The sequence below is a fragment of the Falco punctatus genome (assembly GCF_963210335.1).
Source record: "Falco punctatus genome assembly, chromosome: 13".
Classification (NCBI taxonomy): domain Eukaryota; kingdom Metazoa; phylum Chordata; class Aves; order Falconiformes; family Falconidae; genus Falco; species Falco punctatus.
Window position 1 is genome coordinate 27,556,146 of NC_137593.1, and position 19,389 is coordinate 27,575,534.

General features: G+C 48.8%; 2 protein-coding genes across 2 annotated transcripts; both read right to left on the bottom strand.

The window, feature by feature from the left end:
• Window positions 1-162: 162 nt before the first annotated feature.
• Window positions 163-2,375, bottom strand: TMEM41A (transmembrane protein 41A). The gene is made up of 5 exons (XM_080409863.1): window positions 2,211-2,375; window positions 1,979-2,132; window positions 1,584-1,745; window positions 942-1,080; window positions 163-602 (listed from the first exon to the last, which is right to left on the bottom strand). Exons 1-5 carry the CDS (start codon window positions 2,306-2,308, stop codon window positions 382-384), a joined length of 774 nt encoding a protein of 257 aa, XP_080265989.1. The 5' UTR covers window positions 2,309-2,375; the 3' UTR covers window positions 163-381.
• On the bottom strand, window positions 2,372-19,382 carry LIPH (lipase H). Its single transcript, XM_080409830.1, has 12 exons — window positions 18,807-19,382; window positions 17,219-17,385; window positions 12,770-13,137; window positions 11,963-12,071; window positions 11,751-11,852; window positions 10,655-10,744; window positions 9,381-9,548; window positions 8,366-8,461; window positions 7,223-7,334; window positions 4,963-5,136; window positions 2,630-3,333; window positions 2,372-2,447 (listed from the first exon to the last, which is right to left on the bottom strand). The coding sequence occupies exons 2-11, from the start codon at window positions 17,268-17,270 to the stop codon at window positions 3,249-3,251; spliced, it is 1,356 nt and encodes a 451-aa protein (XP_080265956.1). The 5' UTR covers window positions 17,271-17,385; window positions 18,807-19,382; the 3' UTR covers window positions 2,372-2,447; window positions 2,630-3,248.
• Between the last annotated feature and the right edge of the window lie 7 nt (window positions 19,383-19,389).

The following is a 19,389-nucleotide window of genomic DNA, read 5'->3' on the forward strand; positions in this document are numbered from 1 at the left end:
GGGTTCTTAGATTTGCCCTCCTCACAGGATGCTAGTATTCCTCAGTTTTTTTTCCCTTGCCAGTACAGTTGCAGTGGGCTGGCAACACCCTCAGGCACACTTGGAGACACAGGCTGCATCTCCAGATTTTTTTAAAACAAACGAGGCAAATTAACCAAAGTGTTCACAAAACCCGTGTATAGCGCTCTCCGTGCAGAACATGCACAGTTAAACATTCATTAAAAATAAGAACCTTACACCTCCTCTTAGATGAGAAGAACAATTAAAAACTGCAATTGTCCTTGGTCCACACTGGCACAGAGCATGCAGAACATAACCCACAGGAGCAGAGACCTGCAGCTTTTGTGAGGCAGTCCCCCAAAATCTGGGGCACCTGAGCCATCACAAGCTCTTTTTGCCATTGAGTAACTCTGCATGCTTGTCTTCATCCAGCTTCAAGTGCTTCTTGCTGTATTTCTTGATGAGGGTCCCGGGTATCAATGCTGCCACAGCCATTGCAAGCAGTTTGAGCAGCGTGTCCCAGGAGAAAATGGCATCTAAAGAGGTGATTTGTGACAGAATGGCTCCTGTCTGCACACAGATGAAATTATATGGTGTAAGACCTGAAAAAAATCAGAGCAGAAAAAAGTCTGTTAGTGTTCGCCCCTGCAACATTAGCTCAAATATGCTCCTGCCCAAGGCCAGACACAGGGATCTGTGTTCATAATGGAAAGAATGGGGTGCGATTCAAAACTTTACTGCATTGGTGATGCACACATATTTGCAAAATGCTCTGAGATGACTGAGTATAAGGGCAGCATGGAGGCAAAGAGTTAAATGTGGCAGTCGCAGCTATAAGCCTTGCACTCTGCCTTCCCCAGCTCAGCATACTGCCCAAGGCTCTGTGACCAGGAGAGAAGCAATGTCACGCTGCACCCTCAGACAGTCTCCCCAGGCCTTACCGATGAGAACAGAGAAGAAGAACTGGGACACAGGAATGTTTAAAATGGGAGCTGAGAGATTCAGAAACCAGTTTGGTGTCATGGGGAACAGCCTCAGGAACAACAAGAAGAAAAATAAGCAGCTCCTGTTCTCTTCTACCTGCCGAGAGAAACATTTCAAATTCTTTCTGCTCTTCAGACAGCAGTAAGATCTGAACGGTCATGACACTAAAGTGAATGTAAGTTTTCTTCTAACATGCTGTAACATCAGTCCAGAACTGATGAAAAGCAGCAGCTTTAGGTACATATGGGAGCCTAATGGTGAGGCAGCCCCTTCCCTGCCAGTGGTGAAAATGGAATCCGACCTGGATGAGAGATGGGGAAGTCGATAGCACAGCCACCTCCAGCTGTACAACGCTGCACAGGATGGGTGGAGGCAGCTCTGGAGCACAGGGGCTTCCCCATCAATCCGTTATCTTACTTCTGATTTCCCTTGGGATCTGGGATTTTTCACAGGCCCCCTTTGCGAGCAGCCTGCTCCCAGCCCGGCTGGCAGGAGGCCCTTCCCCGCCGGACACATCCCCTGCCCACGCTGGGTTTTCACTAGGCGCACCCCAGGCAGCCGGGGCCGGGCCGGGTGCCGCAGAGCCGGGCCGCTCCTACCTTCCCCTGCAGCAGCGCCACCTTGCCCGGGAAGTAGCGGACGACGAGCTGCTTTCCGAATGCGCCCGACAGCAGGTAGCAGAAGGTCGCTCCCACCGACGTCAGGGCCGAGCACAGCGCCAGCCCGGTCCACGGCCCGAAGAGCGCTCCGGCCAGCACGTTCTGCGGGGCACGGGCCGGTGAGACCCCGGCGCTCCCCAGCCTGGCCGCCCCCCCAGCTGGCCGCCCCGGCTCCTCGGGGGCGTCGGGCCGACCCGCCCCCTGGCAGGCCCCGGCTCGCCCCGCACGGCCCCGGCCCGGCCCTGCCCCGCAGCAGCGCCCGGTCGGGGCCCGGTGCCGAAGGGTCCCCCCGAGGGGCTCGCACCTCCCCCCCGCGACCCCCGGCGCGGCCGTACCAGGAGGCTGGAGCCGGGGATGGCGAAGCTCTGCTTGTAGAGGTAGGCGGCGCAGAACAGGGCCAGCGCCGCGCCCCGGTGCTGCCGCTCGTAGTCCCGCAGCGCCTCGGCCAGCTCCCGCAGCTCCTCCAGGTCCGACGGGAACCGCAGCGGCCTGAGGGAGGCGGCGGGGCAGCGGCGGGGGCAGACCCGGAGCGCCGGCCCGCCTCGTCCCCGCCGCCCCCGCACCTACCTGCGCGCCTGCCCCGCGCTCAGCCGCGCCGACAGCAGCCACAGGGCGGCCGTGGCGGCCGCGAAGGTGAGCAGCAGCCCGGCCAGCCGCCGCCACATCCCGCGGAGGGGCCGCCGCTGCCGCCGGCCGCCCGCCCCCGCCCCCGTCCCCGTCCCGCGGCGGGACGCGCAGGCGCGGGGAGGTGCTGCGCGATCGGCTCGGCCCCTCGGCCAGGCCCCGGAGGGCTCAGCCCAGCCGCTGAGGGCTCAGCCCGGCCCCCGGGGGCTCAGCGCGGCCCCTCAACCCGGCTCGGCACCTGGGGGCTCAGTCTGGCCCCGGAGGGCTCAGCGCGGCCCCTTAGCCCGGTCCCTTGAGGGCTCAGCCCGGCCCCGGAGGGCTCAGCCCAGCCCGGCACCCGGGGGCTCAGCTCGGCCCGGCACCCGGGGGCTCAGCGCGGCCCCTCAACCCGACTCGGCATCTGGGGGCGCAGCGCGGCCCCGGAGGGCTCAGTCTGGCCCCGGAGGGCTCAGCGCGGCCCCTCGGCCCGGCCCCTGAGGGATCAGCCCGGCCCTTCGGCCCGGTCCCCGGGGGCTCAGCGCGGCCCCTCGGCCCGGCTCGGCACCCGGGGGCGCATCGCGGGCCCGAAGGGCTCAGTCTGGCCCCGGAGGGCTCAGCGCGGCCCCGGAGGGCGCAGCCCAGCCCGGCTCCCGAGGGCTCAGTGCAGCCCCTCAGCTCAGCCCGGCCCCTGAGGTGAGGCGGCTCTGCCCCACCATGGAGGGGTGCTCCAAAAACACACAACGCCATCATGTTTTTTGAGTTTGTTGTTTTTTGTTTTTTTTTTTTTCTTTTTTTTGTCGTTGTTTGTTTGGGGTTTTGTAGGGGTGGTTTTTTGTGTGTGTCACTTCTACAGCCCCATTTACAAATGGCAGCCTGCAGGAGGGCCCCGCTGTTGCTTGGTGCGCGGGCGGCGCTGGGCAGCTTTCAGACGAGTGTCCGTATGGCTGGAAACGCCAGCCAGCCAGGTTCAGATGTAACATTCAGAAATAACGTGTTGGGGTCTTAGCTCCTGCTCCAGCACGGGATGGGCTTGAAGGTTTTTTTGGTGTTCTCCATCAGGACGAGGTCATACCTGCACAGATGTGGTCTGCGTACAAACAGTCAACATGAGCCAGAAATGAGAAATGAGCCATTCTTGTACCATCCCCCAGTCGGGCCTCCCAGCGTGCTGGAGGCTTATGTAAAATAAGTCACATTCTCAAGACAACCAGCTTGAAGACCACCTCAAGTGAGGGTCAGTGTAAGCCTTACCGAGGTCAGAAATACCTTGAACGTATTTTCATTCTTTTCTATGTTACCTTTTGCTTTTCCTTGTGGAAAAAAGAACACAAAACCCAGCAAGCAAACTGAGGTGTTGGCTGCAGAGTTTGTGGTTCCCTTTAAGCCTGTCTACACTTGAGTGTCCACCGCATGGGTGGGTCCTTCCAGCTCGCCTGCGTGTCCCTGCCGGTTCCCTGGTACCAGCGTTAGGGGTTGTGCCACCACTGAGCTGGGACCAGGCACTGGTCTGCCTTAGAGCTCGCCCAGCCGAAACCCAGAGGAAATACGCAGGCTTTCACCTGGGGCCACATAAGCGTTAGCCCTGGTGCAGAGAAGGACAAGAGGGCAAGACGTCCCTCCCTGTGGCAGTGACTGATTACTTAATGGTTTTAAAATAGTCGTGCAACTGTGCTTGTAGCCTGTAGCAGCCCCTCCTAGGGGAAGGTGGACAGCCTCTGATGAAATGTTTGGGCATTTGCATCTACTTTTTCAAAGACTGTGGATCTGGAGCTGGAAGTGACTGTGGAGATGTAGGACAGGAGAAAGGGAATGTCAGCAAGGAGGAGCTGCAGAAGGACTTTGCTTATTAGCAAAAAGATTGCTTATCAATCTTTTCCTTATTCCAAGGCCAAGGGTAGCAGATCTTCACAAACTGCAAAGGAGTACGTACTGCAGCTCTCTCCTTTTTTGCTTGACCCTTCTGACTCTCTGATATGCAATCCTTGTTTTAGCCCAAATCTAAAGCGTGGTATGGTTTGATGTCCACGTACTGTCCTTGCACACAAGGTCAGCCTAAGAGATTCAGTACTTGCTGAGCTCAGGCAGAGATCCCATCCTCCAAAGGTGCCCCAGAAATCGGAGAAGCTTAAGGGTAGGACTGCAGAGCAGGAGGAGGTTAATGAGGTGACTGAAGCAGCTGTAGAAATCTCATCAGCAAATGACCTGGTCAGTACCTCATGATGTTGTGTGCAGTATTCAGTGCTTTGGGGCATAGCAGCCAGCAGCTCCCAGTTACTGGAATTCCAGGAGTAAATTAATCTCCCTGCCTGACTGGACATAGAAATTGACTGAGATATAAAATGTGTATTTGAGACTGGGCATCTGTATTTCCCTGAGAGTTGCATTTACCTTCAGCCCAGAGTTCAGGCCTGAGCAGCTTCTCAAAGGTCATTTTCCTGACCAAAGGTTAAGAAGTCAGACCACATCAGAGTCAGACCATTAATTACATGTTTCCATTACAAGAAGAGAACCTCTGTGTTGAAGTAGGTATTCAGCTGTGGGGTTTGTACGCGTGGACTTAAGGTGGAATTTATTCCCAAGATATGTGTACAAGAATTATTAAATATGAAATAAATCTAATTCTTCTAGACAAACTCAGCCAGGTCAGGAATCTGGGAGATTTGTTTACTTCTGTCCAGTCTGCAACCACAGAAATGTTTTATAAACCTCTGCTTACCTTTCTGGACTTGTAAGTGACCGGAACCTCACTTGGAGAATCCTGAGCTTGAATTTTGGGCCAATGACAGATCCTGTGGAAAACGTCAAGGAAACTTTTTCTACATTTTCAAAATCTTGGTCGAATCCAATTAGCAGAGTGATATGGTTGTACTGCTGAAAAGCTGCAGCTTCTCTAAAGATAAAGCAGACAAAGTGTCAGAGAGCCACCAAGGGAATGGCACCATTTTTAATGTATTCAGTACAATATTAGAAACAGTGTCGGGGGAGGAGGACTGAACTTATGATTAGTTTGTGATTTACAGGAAATGGGTATGGATTCGGGTCTCCAGGTGTGAACCTGCTCAGCCACTTGTGCACTTGGTTACTTGGGGTGGAAGTCGGGACACAGAGGTCTGATGCTGTCTGCTCTAGTCCCAAACCAGAATCCTCACAGTGCTTCTGCTTTGAACCTGAGGGGACTAGACCCAAATGATGTCTGTACCAGGCTGGCTGTGCAGATCTGAACACTGGGTCATCCATGGAGTTTGCAGAATACGTTGCTGTATATAAAGATCTGTTTGTAACAGCGCTGCATGGCTGAGGTAGCTCTACAAGTGGAACACTGTACCTGGGGGGTATGAATGCCCCCAACTAAATTTCTGGTAGTTCTCTTCTGGCAAATGCAGCAGAAGTGTGTGTGAAACAATGCAGTGTTGGCCCCACTCTGCTCTGCTCTGCTGAGGCTGCATCTGGAGTGCTGTGTCCAGTTCTGGGCTCCCCAGTTCAAGAGAGACGGGGAACTACTGGAGAGGGGCCAGCAGAGGGCTGCAAAGATGATGAGGGGCTGGAGCATCTCCCTGATGAGGAAAGGCTGGGAGAGCTGGGGCTGTTTAGCCTGGAGAAGAGAACACCGAGATCTTATCAATGCATATAAATATCTTAAGAGTGAGTGTCAGGAGGACGGGGCCAGGCTCTTTTCAGTGGTGACCAGCAAAAGGACAAGGGACAATGGGCATAGACTGCAGCACAGGAACTGCCATCTGAATATGAGGAAAAACTATTTTACCTTGAGGGTGAGGGGGCACTGGCACAGGCTGCCCAGAGAGGCTGTGGGGTCTCCTTCTTTGGAGACATTCAAACCTGCCCAGATGTGATCCTGTGCAACCTGCTCTAGGAGAACCTGCTTTAGCAGGGGGTTGGGCTAGGTGATCTCCAGAGGGCCCTTCCAGCCCTGACCAGTCTGAGATTCCGTGACTGAAATTAACGGAGAGTAATCCAGCTGCTCAGGATGGGAAGAGAGCACAAGACTTAAAGATGTGAAGCCTCACAAGGCTGGGGTTAGACCTTGGTCCTTTTTGACAGAATGGCCAGTTCCACTTTGAGATATGCATGAAAACCACACTGGTGTCGGTGCAACATCGGCAGGGCTGCTCGCAAGGACGCTGTGTCCACACAACACGTTCTTTGTATAGCCGTATGGCTGTAGTTTAAGGTTGCCCTTATGGAGGGCGAGGAGTGCAGATGTGACTGGAAGCACGTCCCTGTTGCAACACTGAAAATGACTGGCCTTGTTGTAGAAGTGTTAGGAGGCCTGACAAACAGGACAAGTTTTAACCTGTCAAAGGTGTTTATGATGTGTGTGTGTAAGCATGCTGCCTGGTGGGCTGTCGCAGGCTGGGCAGGGTGGGTAGTCCTGTTGTGCAGCCCCAGGGAGCTATGCAGATTGCTCCGGTGCAGGCAGATAGGGCTGAGAGAGTATGCAGTTAGAGATACTTGGGAAAACTAGTTGAGCAGGACTTGTTTGCTGAAGTGTGTTTAGATCAGTCAGGAATTTGCATGTCCACATAAACACCAGTCATTAATTGCCTCTCTGAGTGGAATGAATTGATTTGGATGTTACGTACTCAGGCCCAGGTTCATCCCAGCTGTCTTGGGCACCTGGAGCTGGAAAGGGATGCTAGCTGGAAGGGGAAGGAAAGAGGGGGAGATGTGTTTTTCCTCCTGCTTTAGTGGAAGCCTAGCACAGCCGTGCCACTGGCTGAGACTGTCCACTTCAGTCCTTTACAGGACTGAGAAAGGCCCAAACCAAAGGACAGGGCTGTCAGCCGACTTGCACTGGGAGAGTCTGTGAAAACCACATAGCACCAGGGAAGCCCTGAAAGCACGTACACTGTCAAGTATCAGCAGAGAAATTAGGGGAGGGTATCTTGCCTCCTCCCAGGTGCAGCTGCACCAAGTGTTTGCTAACATTCACAGAACAGCACATCGGTAAGACTTACGGATTAACTTTAGATTCTGCCTTCTTCCCGGTCTCATCAGCTAGTACAATGCTGAAGGTGCCTCTTCTGGTGTCCTTGTTCCATGTAATAATATCCACAAAGTAGTGATAAACTGAGGAAGGAGAGAGAGAGCTCGAGAGAGAGAGCTCGAGAGAGAGAGCTCTGCACACTCGCTCTGCTTTCCAGCCCAGCTGCATGCCTGGGTGGGAGCTGAGCTGCAGGTGGATGATGTCTTTCTCCCATTTGCTCATCTGACATAACCCCCTCAATTTATCTCTTAAATCTCTTTCTCCTTCCTGCTTCCATCTCCCTTTGCAGAGATTTCTAACAGAGATATTAAGAGATGTCTGGGAAAGCACTAGAGCGAGGGTTACACAAGTGGCTTGCAAGGTGGCCTCTCTGTATAGCTTTCGGCATGCTGCCTTTCACTCCCTGCCCTCCCCATTCACTTTCAGGTTGCCTTTTCTTCCTCCTGTCCGCCTCTGAACCCCTTCATTTCTGTTCTTGGCATCCTTGATTTGTCTTCTCTACCACGGGGCAGAATTGTTCGTTCTTCACTCTGATCGGCAAATCACTGAATTTACTTGTTGATGAGCACTGGAGCTCAGGCCATAATCCCTGCCCATGGCTTGGTAAGTCAGTGATCGTGGGGGTGAGGAGAAACCTTTGTGAAACCTTTTTTCCCCACAGATTCTCCCTTGCCTGGACCCTTTCCCTGTTCCCTTCGCTTTTGCCCAGGGTAGCTTTTTTACCTGTTTAGCTCAGAGCATGTCTTTGACTCTCATCAATCCCACACACCTCTTTCTTGCACAAAAGAATGGTGTGTTGTTGTGAAACACAGTTTAGGAACTACCCTTTCATGGTTCATTTGCGTGTTCTCAACAAATCTCCTAGCTTCCTAAGCAAGATGAGTCTGTTCTTGCACATCTCTAGCGAGTCGTCGGCTTTCACAGTCCCGGGCAGGTTTGCAGATAGGGAATGCAATGGCAAGACTGCAGCTGGGAACAATTCTATCCAGCAGTCACTGGCTTTGTTTCTGAAATGCTGGCTATGATGCCAACAGCAACTAACCATCTCTGCACGGCTGTTGCTGAAGGAGGCAAGACACAAAGAAAAATCATCTCAGAAATCTTAGTCACTTACTGCAGAACGGCTCTTTGTCCGCTGTATCAAAAAACATACTTGTCACTGGATGGCTCTGTTGTGTTAAATAGCTTTTCCACTTATGGGCATAATAGCCTATAGATGACAGTTTGAAAATGAAACAGAGAGTTACTGCATAGGTATATAAGCAACTAAATTGCTGAAAATAACAAAGCAAGTATTTAAGAAATAGTATATTGCTTGGCAGCTGCAAGGTAGTACTGTGGCACATGATCCCGTACTCTGTAGACTTATACCAGGGCTTAATTTTACTTGTGTAACTAAAGCCAACTGAGTGTCTAAATATGCCTGGTTATGGCTCAGCACTTATTTTAAGATTGATCTTTTTCCACATCTGATTTCCATGGTCAAGAAGGATTTCATTTTGCAGTGCAGAATGAAAATCAACCCCCTTAGCTTTGCAGGTTCATTTCTGGAAGTGTCAGGGGTTTTAGCATCAACGTTTCAGAAATGGCAGCCTGAAGCTGGGCTATCACATCCAGGCTGGGACATCTCTGTGGGTCAGTTACAAAAAAACAGAATACCCTTTGTTCACCCCTCTGCCATTCCTTTTCGAGTCAAGAGGGGTTTGTTGTGCTGAATATTCCTCAGAAAAGAGGCTGCTTTAGCAAGAACATGCCCCTGTCCCTCAAACTCTGCAACTAATAGACTTCATTGTTTCTGTGACTGTAGTGTAAAGATCCCGAGACTTGTTTTGGCTTTTCTAGTTCTGGATCCTTTACATGTGGATTTCTGTTCTGGATCATAATGTGATATGGCTGTACAAGGTGCAGGGAAACTTCTCAGACTTCTTTTGCCTGCAGCGGAGGCTTGTACCCCTGCAGAAGTGAAGGAGACCAGCTCAAAAACCTCAGTGGAAACAACTTACCTGCTTTTGCAAAGCACTGTGTTGTGTTAGTCCTTTAGCAAAATGTTTGTCACATACCAAGTTACAGTAATGATGGGCAGCTCTGCCAGACACGTGCATTCACGATGTGTTTACATTCCCTCTTACCTAGGATGGGGCATGGCATAGGCCAAAAAGTTTCGCAGCTGGTACATTTGCCATTCCTGTAATTTCTGTATGAGTCACACGGGTAGGCAGTAATATTGCAGCTCTGTTTCAGGGATGACATGAACAGGAAAACAGACCTCTGGTGGTCACATTTAAAATACTGCAATCCTTAATCATACATAGGGAAGAAATATTTTGTTAGCAATTCTCATGCTTTGGGAAAACAGTATTAATGCACTAGCAAAGAAGGACACACCAGCGGACAGTCACTAACCAGTCTGAACACAACAGACAGCACTGGGGAGTACTGGGCTGTGGCAGAACAGTTAGTGAGCACTAGCTTCTGCCTTTGAGTGCACTCAGCTCTGCCTGTGTCTACTGTTCTTGTCTTTTTTGGTTTTAAAAACGTATTTGTTTGTATTGTTGCTGCAGCTCCAGAGGATCCAGCTATGGATCCTATTCCATCTCAGGTGTTCTCTCCTCTCTGAGTTCAGGCCTGACAGCTGGATATTGCCTTATGTTTTTTGCACATGGGTTTTCATTTTGGTGTAAAAAACTCTTTAGAAAGGCATAACAAAATGAGTGAAGCCTCATTTCCTATGGATTTTTGTTTCAGGCTGGTTTCCTATGTAGATTCTCTTGGGTCTGATAAGGGTTGAGTTCATATTACTGCCTTTTCTTCTGTGAGATATCTTCTTCACCCAGGTTTCATAAAACCAGCTCTGCTGCCAGGCTGGAAAGGAAAAATGCCTTCTTGCATTCAAGACTAGGGCTGTACTTGCCAGATTGCACTGTCTGTCACTGTCAAGAAAGGTGCATTGGATCTGGTATAACTGCTCACCCCATGTTTATCTTGAACCTGTTTTCTGAACAGGTTCTTGCCATTGCTAGTCCTTGGGGTTTTATATATGTTCTAAGTAATTTTTTTTTTTAAAAACCCAACAAAAAACCCATGGGTTTTCTGAACCTATTCACAAAATGAAGGCACAAATCTACCTGATGACTTTTTGCATGGAAAATTAATCCCGTTTGCATTTCTGACAGAGAGCAGAAGGATCACCCCTGACTCATATATCTGCCTGGTGCACATCAGCTAAACTTCTGTTGTTACGTCAGTGTGCCACATCGATGCTGGGAAGAGATTGCTGTCGCAGCTTTCCCAGAATATGGTTTTCATGTATTTTCTAAGCAGTGATGCTGTTTCTCTGACCTCCTCTTTTTCTGATTGGAAACATTTTGTCAGTGTTTGTGCAATTCAAGGCAGAATTAATTACCAGAAAATATTGTCAGTGGACAGCCAGGCTGGTTGGTCCCACCGTTGGGGTAGAAGTCTATGTGGCCTAATGCTTCTCTGTAACCTAGTACTGACAAAAGAAAATATCAGGGAATATTAAATCGTAAAATGCAGAAGAAGAAAACATAAGAAACTAACTGGGAAAAATAATAGTTATTTAGCTCTAGGATGCCTGCCTGTGCAGAAATATTAATGTCATTCATCTGTTTAGGCAGCAGGCCAAATGGTTGTGACCCAGCTGTGTTATTTTAGCAACGGTATCAAATACCTAAAAAAAGTCTCTGTGTGTGACAGTACAAAATTTGGCTTTTTGTGTTGCTGTATGCAGGAGAGGGAAAGGGATGTGAAACACTGGGTATTGCTGTGCTGCTGAAGTCCAACTTCCTGGCAGGGCTGGGAGAAGACAGGAGGCAGCAATGATGTGGGAAAGCCAAGTGCTAGGGGTAGGTTACCTGTGGGAGCAGAGTGGAGGGCTTGCATCACGCTGCTGGCCTGGCTGGCGGATTTGAAGATGGTTGGGAAAGGAGTGGGCTGCGGGAGATTCTGGATTCACCCTCAGATGAAGGTTTAGCCCGGGGGAGGTGGGATGAAGACTGGAAGCATCATTCAGGGAGCCACAGGGTTGGGGATAACTGATCTGCTGTGCAAGGCGTTGAGCGGTGTGACTACCTTCTTAGACGGCACGTGCTTGGCGGCAGCCCGGCTCCGCAGTGTGCTGTCGATGTGCAGCTGCTCTGGCAGGACCGTGTGCTGCAGTAGCAACAGGGCACTCCTGCACTGCTGCAGGTGGTCTGCCTAAGTCCTTGTAATTCATGGGCCAGGAGGCTATAATTGCTATAGAACAGCAGCATGTTTTGAAAGACAAACCAGCAGCTCCTGAGGGAGTGCCTTTGACAGTGTGGGCGACACAGGACCGGAGTGCCCTGCACAGCACCAGTGAAGGAGACTGCTTTCCTGCTGGGCCAAAGGAGCAAGGATGCCCCCAGCACTGCTGCCTGCCAGAGCCCCTACTTTCCTGTGCTCCCCATCAGTCTCTAGCTTTCTTTGTGATGGGAAATAGGAGAAATGTCACATACCAACGGTGTCTGAATGAATGACATCAACAAACTGTGCATCTGTAGGATCCAGCCTCTCACTGGGCGGCTTTCCTCTGTACAAGGGGCCTGCTGGGTCAAGGCCTGCAATGCAAAGCACGCGTGTGGCATCCCTTCAGCACTCTGCAGCTCACTCCACTCACGGTGGACAGCTATCCTTGAAGGAAAAAGGACTGACGGGAGCAAGGGCTTACCTGTGATTCTTCCAAGCGTACCATCAAACATCTGTCCCACAAAGCCAGAGATGTGTGCTCCCAGGCTCACTCCTATCATGTGCAAGGAGTCGAGTGATGCTCCGTCAACCTGAGATTTAAAAGTACTTCTGGTCACAGATTTTAGGCACTTGAAAGTCATAAAAAAGTATCAGGAGGAGGAAGGTAATTGTATCTCCCTACTTTTCCCAAATTTTCCCTTGATGTGTTCCATTCTGTAAATATTCCCCCTTTGATAGTGCCACAGTACAGCCAGTGCTCATGTTTGAGGCCTGTGTCTGAGCCAGCTGTGATGAGAACAGTTCGGGTGATGGTTTTATTTTCCAGGGGCCGTGACTGCAAGTGTGGACAGGAATGAGTATTCATGGACCACATGAGTACCACTCCGGTTGCCTCACGTGTGGTTCCTGCAAAGAGTTAGCAGACACAACGATGCTAATGACCCAGTGTCATCCTTGCTGTGCCTGTGCAACAGCTTAGAGCGGCTGTGAGCTGTAGCTGATCCCCATAAGCTTTGGACATGCAGAAAGCAGAAGTAGTTTCTATGCATGTAACAAGTCTGTAGACTTTTGTGTCCAGAAATTTAAAGGCTTAGAGTGGAAACTGAATATTGCAACAAAATACCCTCATACCAAGTCTGAGGGTAGAATTTGGCACTGCAGTATAGCTGCACTTCCAAAAATTAATGTATTAATACCTTATAATACATCTTGCTGTTTGTAAACACTTCCTTTGTGCCCTTTACATACTGTGCATTAATGACTATCATAGTGCGAACATTCAACTTACCAACATTTCATCAATAAGTTGCTTCAGAATCTCAGCAACTTTTTTGCAGTTTCTGGAAGCATTACTGTAGATGAGAGTTGTTGCCCCCTGGTTCCAGTCCACAAGGATGACGTTCATGTCTCCTACAGACAGCAGGAGATGTACCAAGTCATGGATCCAGACTGGGGCAGAGCCTGTGAGTCGGTATCCGTGGATGATGAAGGTAGTTTTCTTGGTTACATCTAGATACCTGGAGGCAGTTGAGTTGAGCTCTTCAGCACAGGATGGGTTCTGTCTGGTGTAGAGCAGCAGCTTCACTTTCAGCTCTGTCCCTATCAAAGCGCTGCCGAAGCTGAGAGCTGTGAATGCAGGGCATGTCTCCCCAGGTTCTAAAAAGAGCACAATGTGGCAATCCCGAGGTTAGCACCAATGTGTTTGCTTTGACCTGTTCTGCCTGCCAGCCCTGCACAGGCAGAGGAACATATGTTGTGAACCGTCTGAGTTGGGGCTGCTCCTTTCCTCTCCATCATGTTCATGACTGCAGTTACCCTGAAACTTAGGTTTTCTTGCCATGTTGGAGCAGACAGCGAGTGTACCTTCTCGGAGCAGCATTCCCTGAAATGGCACAGTGCTGCTTCCACTAGCAGCTGGGAGATGGCACAGACTTTCACCCAAAATCCCACTAGCATGAGGAAGATGTTAGAGACTGATAAGCAGAATGGTTGCTGTATGGGTTTGAGAGCACTCCCAGGTGCTCTGGACAAGTTCTAGGGCAAAGAGATGCCCTTGCGGTTGGTTTGTAACTGCAGTCTGGAGCTGACAAGCTGCAGAGGATCTTGCTGTTGTGAGGGGAGCTCAGCGCTTCATTGGTACGTGCAGATGCAGCCTGCTATTTCAGACTGCAAAATGGGACACCCTTTGACTGCCTGAGATATGTTACTGGTACTGCTTTACTCGCAGCTGAAGAGTAACTGAATTTTGTGTAGGCGCTGCTTTATGGGATGGTCTCTGCCATTTGAAAGCCCGTCTTTGTGCCTTGCTTTTCCAACAGAACACCAGCTGAGCCTTCAGCATCCAATACAATCTCCAACAGCGTACTGGCAGGGAATGGAATAACTGTCTCCAGACAGACACTGCTTACGAAGGCCCTCCCAGGTTTTGGAGCCTCTTCCTGGCTCACAATCCTTCTCCCCAAATCCCCTTAATCTTATTGAAGAACCTTGTGGGAGAGGGTGTCTCTCTCCCACACATACGCCCTGGGCTTCAATAATTGTTCAGGCTGGAGTTGCTAGAGAAATCTTCCTGATCTTTGCTGCTTAAAGGGCTGTGCAGTAGGCATAAGGGTTTAGAAAACCTGCAGCTGTAAGCTAATTGTGCTCCAGCAAATTTCCAATACTGTGTGCATTTTAATTTCTAAATGATGAAACTCTCACAGTTTCCATGAGCAACTTTCCCATTTCCCCTCCTATGGAAATCAGGAGCGTGAGAGTCATATAACTGCTATGTGCCCAGCACATAAAATAATCTGCTTAGTTGCCATAGGTCTGCTAATTACTTTGTAGAAGCCCCAGGAGCTCGAGAAATAAAAGTTAATAGGCTACAAGGATGTTGCAGTTAAGTCCAACTGGATATTTTAAATTGCTACCATAAATTCAGAAATAAATTTTAACATTTGAGATCCATGGAGTCCTTCCTGTGTAAAGCCTATGCTAAAATATGAATAGTGGGACAGGAGTGGTGGAAAATGAGCCCTTGGCCAGGCCCAAGGAACATCCGTTGAAATCTGTGGCCTCCGAGCTGAGGGTGTTGTGCCTGTAACACTTCCCTCAGAGCTCCCAGGGGCACTGGGACTCTGGGCCCTGCTTGCAAGAGTAAAGGTGACCTGAGTGGCTGTCTCCTGGCCAGCTTGCTCTCGTCTTGCTCTTACAGTGCTGAGATGCTCCAGAGAAACAGCAGCAAGAGTTCTCCTATGACACTGCTCACGTGAAGATCTTATAACTAACTAGCAGAGAAAAGTTACCTTTTTTTGCTGATATGCACCAGCATACAGTGAAACTCAACAACTGTCCTCTAGGTGCTACTGCAACATAAACAAATATATTTATTTTTTACTAATGACTAGAAATTGTTTTAGTTATTGTATAGTATTATTATATAGTATTGGTAATCATCTTTACTGCCACTGAAGGTGTAGTAATACGGGCAGAAATGCCAGGCAAGAATACCTTTTATATGGTGCAAGATTGCACTGGTTGCTTAATTTGTTTCTGTATCTCCAGCATGGTGCTGAGACTGGCCCAGAGGAGCACTGTGTTTGTCACAACAGCCCAAACCTTCTGGTAAAGAAGAGCTTTTAAAGAGCTGATTGGCATTTGCTAATACCTAACACAGGAACTGTTTAAAAAGCCTTGTTGTATCGGCACTGAGTCTGTTAGATTTGTTCTATTTTGATTAACAAAATCAGATCAGTGCTAATAGTGGGGGAAAACCTGCCAGCTTCTCTTCTGGCAGGCTGGTGCGTATCCCAGACTCATCCACCATGTGTTACAAAAGCTGAGGACAGCCAGTTATCCTGGCTTTGCTTTTCATTCTGGTAAGCACAGTGAATCCTACTCAAAGGGCTGGAAGTGTCTTTGAAACTCCAACATGATTTCTCTGATGGGGCAAGAGGCTTATTGAGATTAACTCTGCAAGCAAATAGATGAGGTGGGAACTTACGCCCTGGCACTGTACTTAAACCGGTGTCCAACAGACCCCTTCAGGAAAGGTGAATAAATGTGGCAATTACCCCAGTGTACCATTAACTCCCTTCCAGCTCTGCCTTGGCCATTATCTTGTTGAACAGCCTCAGGCAATTCACTTTTCTCCTTCTGCTCAGTTTTCTGATATGTAAAATAGGATGGCAACCACTAATTTCCCGGGCAAGGTGCCCTGATGCCTCAGCATCTGTAGCAGGGGGCATACAAATCTGTGAAGCCCACGTTCCTGTAGGGGAGCTGGACATCTTTGTCTTGAGCTTGAGATCAGCCTCTGAGGTGCTATGGCAGCAGGAGGGGCATCTTCAGAATAACGTCGTTCTGAAGATGTGTATCTGTATCTGTATCTATCTATCTTCTGAAGTTATATACCACCAGGTGGGAGTGTTGCAGCCATGGGAATGGTCCCAGGCAGACTGTGGTATTTACCATAGTCAGTGCTACTTAAAGCCTGCATTCCCCTGGTCTCTCTTATTCCTTTCTTGGAGATGGTGTGTTTGGAGGCTTTTTCTTCCTTCTGTCTGGGATGTTCATCCTATGGACAGGTAGGGTTTGCAACAGGTTTGCACAGCCCAATTCTAGGGCTGTGATCTTGAGGCTGCCTACATGAATAGAATAGCAGCTGAATTTTTTAACTCCACCAGTCTGTCCTCTTGCAACGTGAAGTTCCAACAGATTTTCACTTCAATAGGTCAGTGGTCACTTGGTCAGATTTGCACTTGTCCTAGCTGTGGGCCCTGGGAGACTGTATTGCCACAGAGCCCGCCAAGGGTGCTGCTCACCCCAACAACACCTTGTGTGGACCTCAGAGAAGCGTGTTGCTGCTTCTGTGTCTCTGCAGTTTCACTGACTCTCAAAACACTGTCACATTGCCTGGGCATTTTACAGTGTGTTTCAACAGACTGGTCTTACACATCAATGAGTCTCCAGCTGTAAACATGCTTCACTGCCACACAGCACATCTCAGCAGCAGTGAGGATTTCCATCACTTTTCCACAGAGAAGAGCATCGTGCCCTCTGCCTCTTAAACTGGGCTTCAGTATGTCACTGAGTTTCCTTGGTGCCTTTTCACACAATTCTCTTTTTCCACTTCTTATGACTAATTTCCTACAGCATATTTAACAAACTAAGCAAAATACAACCCCAAATATTGCTCCAGAGAACCTGATGAAATACAAGTTAGTATTTATAAGAACACTGTTCGGGTTTTTTTTTTAATCCTGTTTGTTTTCCCTACAAAGCAGAGAGCTGTAACTTGACTTGCTCCCATGTGTATGCTAACACAAGGCAGTACATTTGTTTATTGTTACACAGGTTGGTTCTTGATAGGGCTGCGAGGATATCAAACGAAGCTTATTGTTCATAAATGGTAATTCATCCTTCGCGTCTGTCATATAAGACACTGCTGAAAAGAAATCATTCTTCTCGGAAGATTTCAAATGACATTTTCAGTGTCGGTGGATAGTACTTATATAAGAGAAATGTTTGCAAAGGGAGGAAAAGATAATAAAAATGACTTCTGGTTTTACATTTGGAACTCTTAGAGCTGACTACATTCATGTAACCAATTTGCTTTGCCAAAATAAATAATGCTAGAGAAAAAACCCTAAGCAGTAACTATAATGCAGAGGGTAGATATATTCATGTTTCTGCAAAGCACAGAAAGCATGTTATATTTGACAAGAAAATGCAAAAGAAATGGTTGATTTCTTACCTGTTTTCACCCCATACAAAAGGTAGATAAACGCGACACACAGCCTCAGCATATGGACTTCCACATGGAACTTCTACGGGTAGAAGCTTGTAAGGATCCCACAATTTCTTTGGCATGTGTCTGCTGTCTCTGACAACAGTTTGCTCTCCCTTTTTTTTTTTTTTTCCCTGTAACAGTAGGTGTGGTGAGAGGAGGAAGTTACCAGCCAAGAAATGAAGACCAGTCTTTAGTTATACAACTAAAGCTTCTTCTTAAAAAGGTGGGGCACCTTCCATTCTACCAGGTTTCCTTATTTTAAATATAGTTTGACCTGAGGAATGACTAATCAAAGACACAAAGGGTTTCGGATCACGCTGTAAGTAGCACTTTGACTACATGTGTTGAAACTAAGGAAATCATTGCGTGTCTGTTTATCTTTTGCAAAGAATGTCAGAAGGCAGAGAAGATCGTAGGTGTCGCTGCAAGTTGATAAGCACATGGGCAGGGCCAGCAGCTGGTTTCACCAGGGCCCTACACTGGCAGCATTCGTGACAATGCCTACTGTCCCGTGTCCCTCTGGCTCTCCGGACCACTGTGGCCCAGCATCCCTTCTAACCTACAAGACCCTCTCGCCTCAGGCAGGAGGCAGATGCACAGCACTGTTGTGACAAAGGGAAGACACCAGTTCGAGTCAATCTGGGTCTCCACTGGGCTGCCAAGCAACTGCTGTCTTGGATGTCACTCATGTTTGGCATCCCCAACACATTTTCTTGCAGACTTGCTGGAACCTCATGAATCCAGCTCTAATTCAAGTAAGAAAGGCTTTTTTTCCTTGCTGGATGGGAGGAGGAAGATGGCAGATGCAAAGACAACTGTCAGGAAAGGAAGTCTGAAATTAGAGCTGGAAGATCTAGTGACAAAATTGGAAGGATGAGGGTGGTGGGGAGTTTGTGAAAGGGTGATGTGGGGGAGGGGAAGAGAGAGCAGGGACGGCTGCTGGTTAGAAGCTGTGTGGTAGATTTGCCTAATGTTTTCTTAGCAAATTCTTCTAACATAGGCCAGGGAAGGGGAACATGGGGAGGATCAGAAACACCTCATTAAGCACAGGCTGTTTTTTCCCCCTGGTGATGATCCAATGAGGAGCTGAACTATTAGTTCCCAGCTGCATAGCTGTTTCTTTAGTCCATGCTGTACATATTAAGCTTTTTGTCTTTGCTAATTCTTGGGTTAATCCTTAACTCTGCTTGCTGGCTGGCTGCAGCTCCTTGTTCAGACAAGTGCACGCTGCTTGTCTGGTGCAGGCATAGATTACACCTCAGACAGAGGTGCGCACCCAGCAACGCACAGGATTTTTTCACAAGCACCTTAAGCTCTCCATCCTCATGCAGCTTGGCAATCACAGTCTCACAGGACATGTTGCTATGCTGTGATTCCAAGTGGTAATCACACGGGCAAAAGTTGTTTTTTGTTATTTTGGAGAGGATAAACACTGAGAAAAGACACCAAAAAACTTCTGTGAAGTCTGCAAGCTGCAGGAAAGAGCCTTTTCTGATGCACTGGCAAAAGAAAATAATTTGAAACATTGTTTTCCTTCCAGTTCCTTTCTCACCTCTACTAGTAATTCTAAACTCTGTCAAAATATTTCCTCCTTGGTAAGTTCTGCCAATGGTGCGAGGGAATCAGTCCAACAGTGAAAGATGCAAGATGAACAGAAGGCTTTTACCTATTGCAAAAGACATTTGAGAATCGGAGATAAAATGAGATAAAGAAATCAAGAGGGCCTTACCTCTCTTCTCAGCACAAAAAGAGGTAATAATTTATTGCCTGAAGCTGCGCCCCACCTCTTTCTTTTCTGCATCACTTTCCTCAGATTTCCATTTCCTACCCGAGCTAGCTCATCCAAGTGGCTATCAGTTCAACAGGTGGTACCCTGGGACTGGCAGACTCTTCCTTGTAAAAAGATAATGATTTTGAGTAACCACCATTTTAGCACAATTTAGACTGTTTACAGTACACATATTGGCAAACATACCCAGGGTGTCAGCACTGGAAATGCTGTCCGCCACTGCCATCAAATCCTGAGACAAGGAGTTCAAATAACCACCTGTGTTTACAGGTTACTTCCAGCTCTTGAATCCTGTTGACCAAATCTTTCATGCCTGCCCAACACAACCTTCCTCAGGCACACACTA

Coding starts and splice junctions, on each gene's coding strand:
- LIPH (XM_080409830.1), bottom strand. CDS start 17,270: ATGCTGAGGCTGTGTGTCGCGTTTATCTACCTTTTGTATGGGGTGAAA. Junction 13,138..17,218: donor TTTGTATGGGGTGAAAACAG/GTAAGAAATCAA, acceptor TGCTCTTTTTAG/AACCTGGGGAGACATGCCCT. Junction 8,462..9,380: donor TATGCCATGCCCCATCCTAG/GTAAGAGGGAAT, acceptor TGTCATCTATAG/GCTATTATGCCCATAAGTGG.
- TMEM41A (XM_080409863.1), bottom strand. CDS start 2,308: ATGTGGCGGCGGCTGGCCGGGCTGCTGCTCACCTTCGCGGCCGCCACG. Junction 2,133..2,210: donor AGCGCGGGGCAGGCGCGCAG/GTAGGTGCGGGG, acceptor CGCCTCCCTCAG/GCCGCTGCGGTTCCCGTCGG. Junction 1,081..1,583: donor TGGCGCTGCTGCAGGGGAAG/GTAGGAGCGGCC, acceptor TTCTCTCGGCAG/GTAGAAGAGAACAGGAGCTG.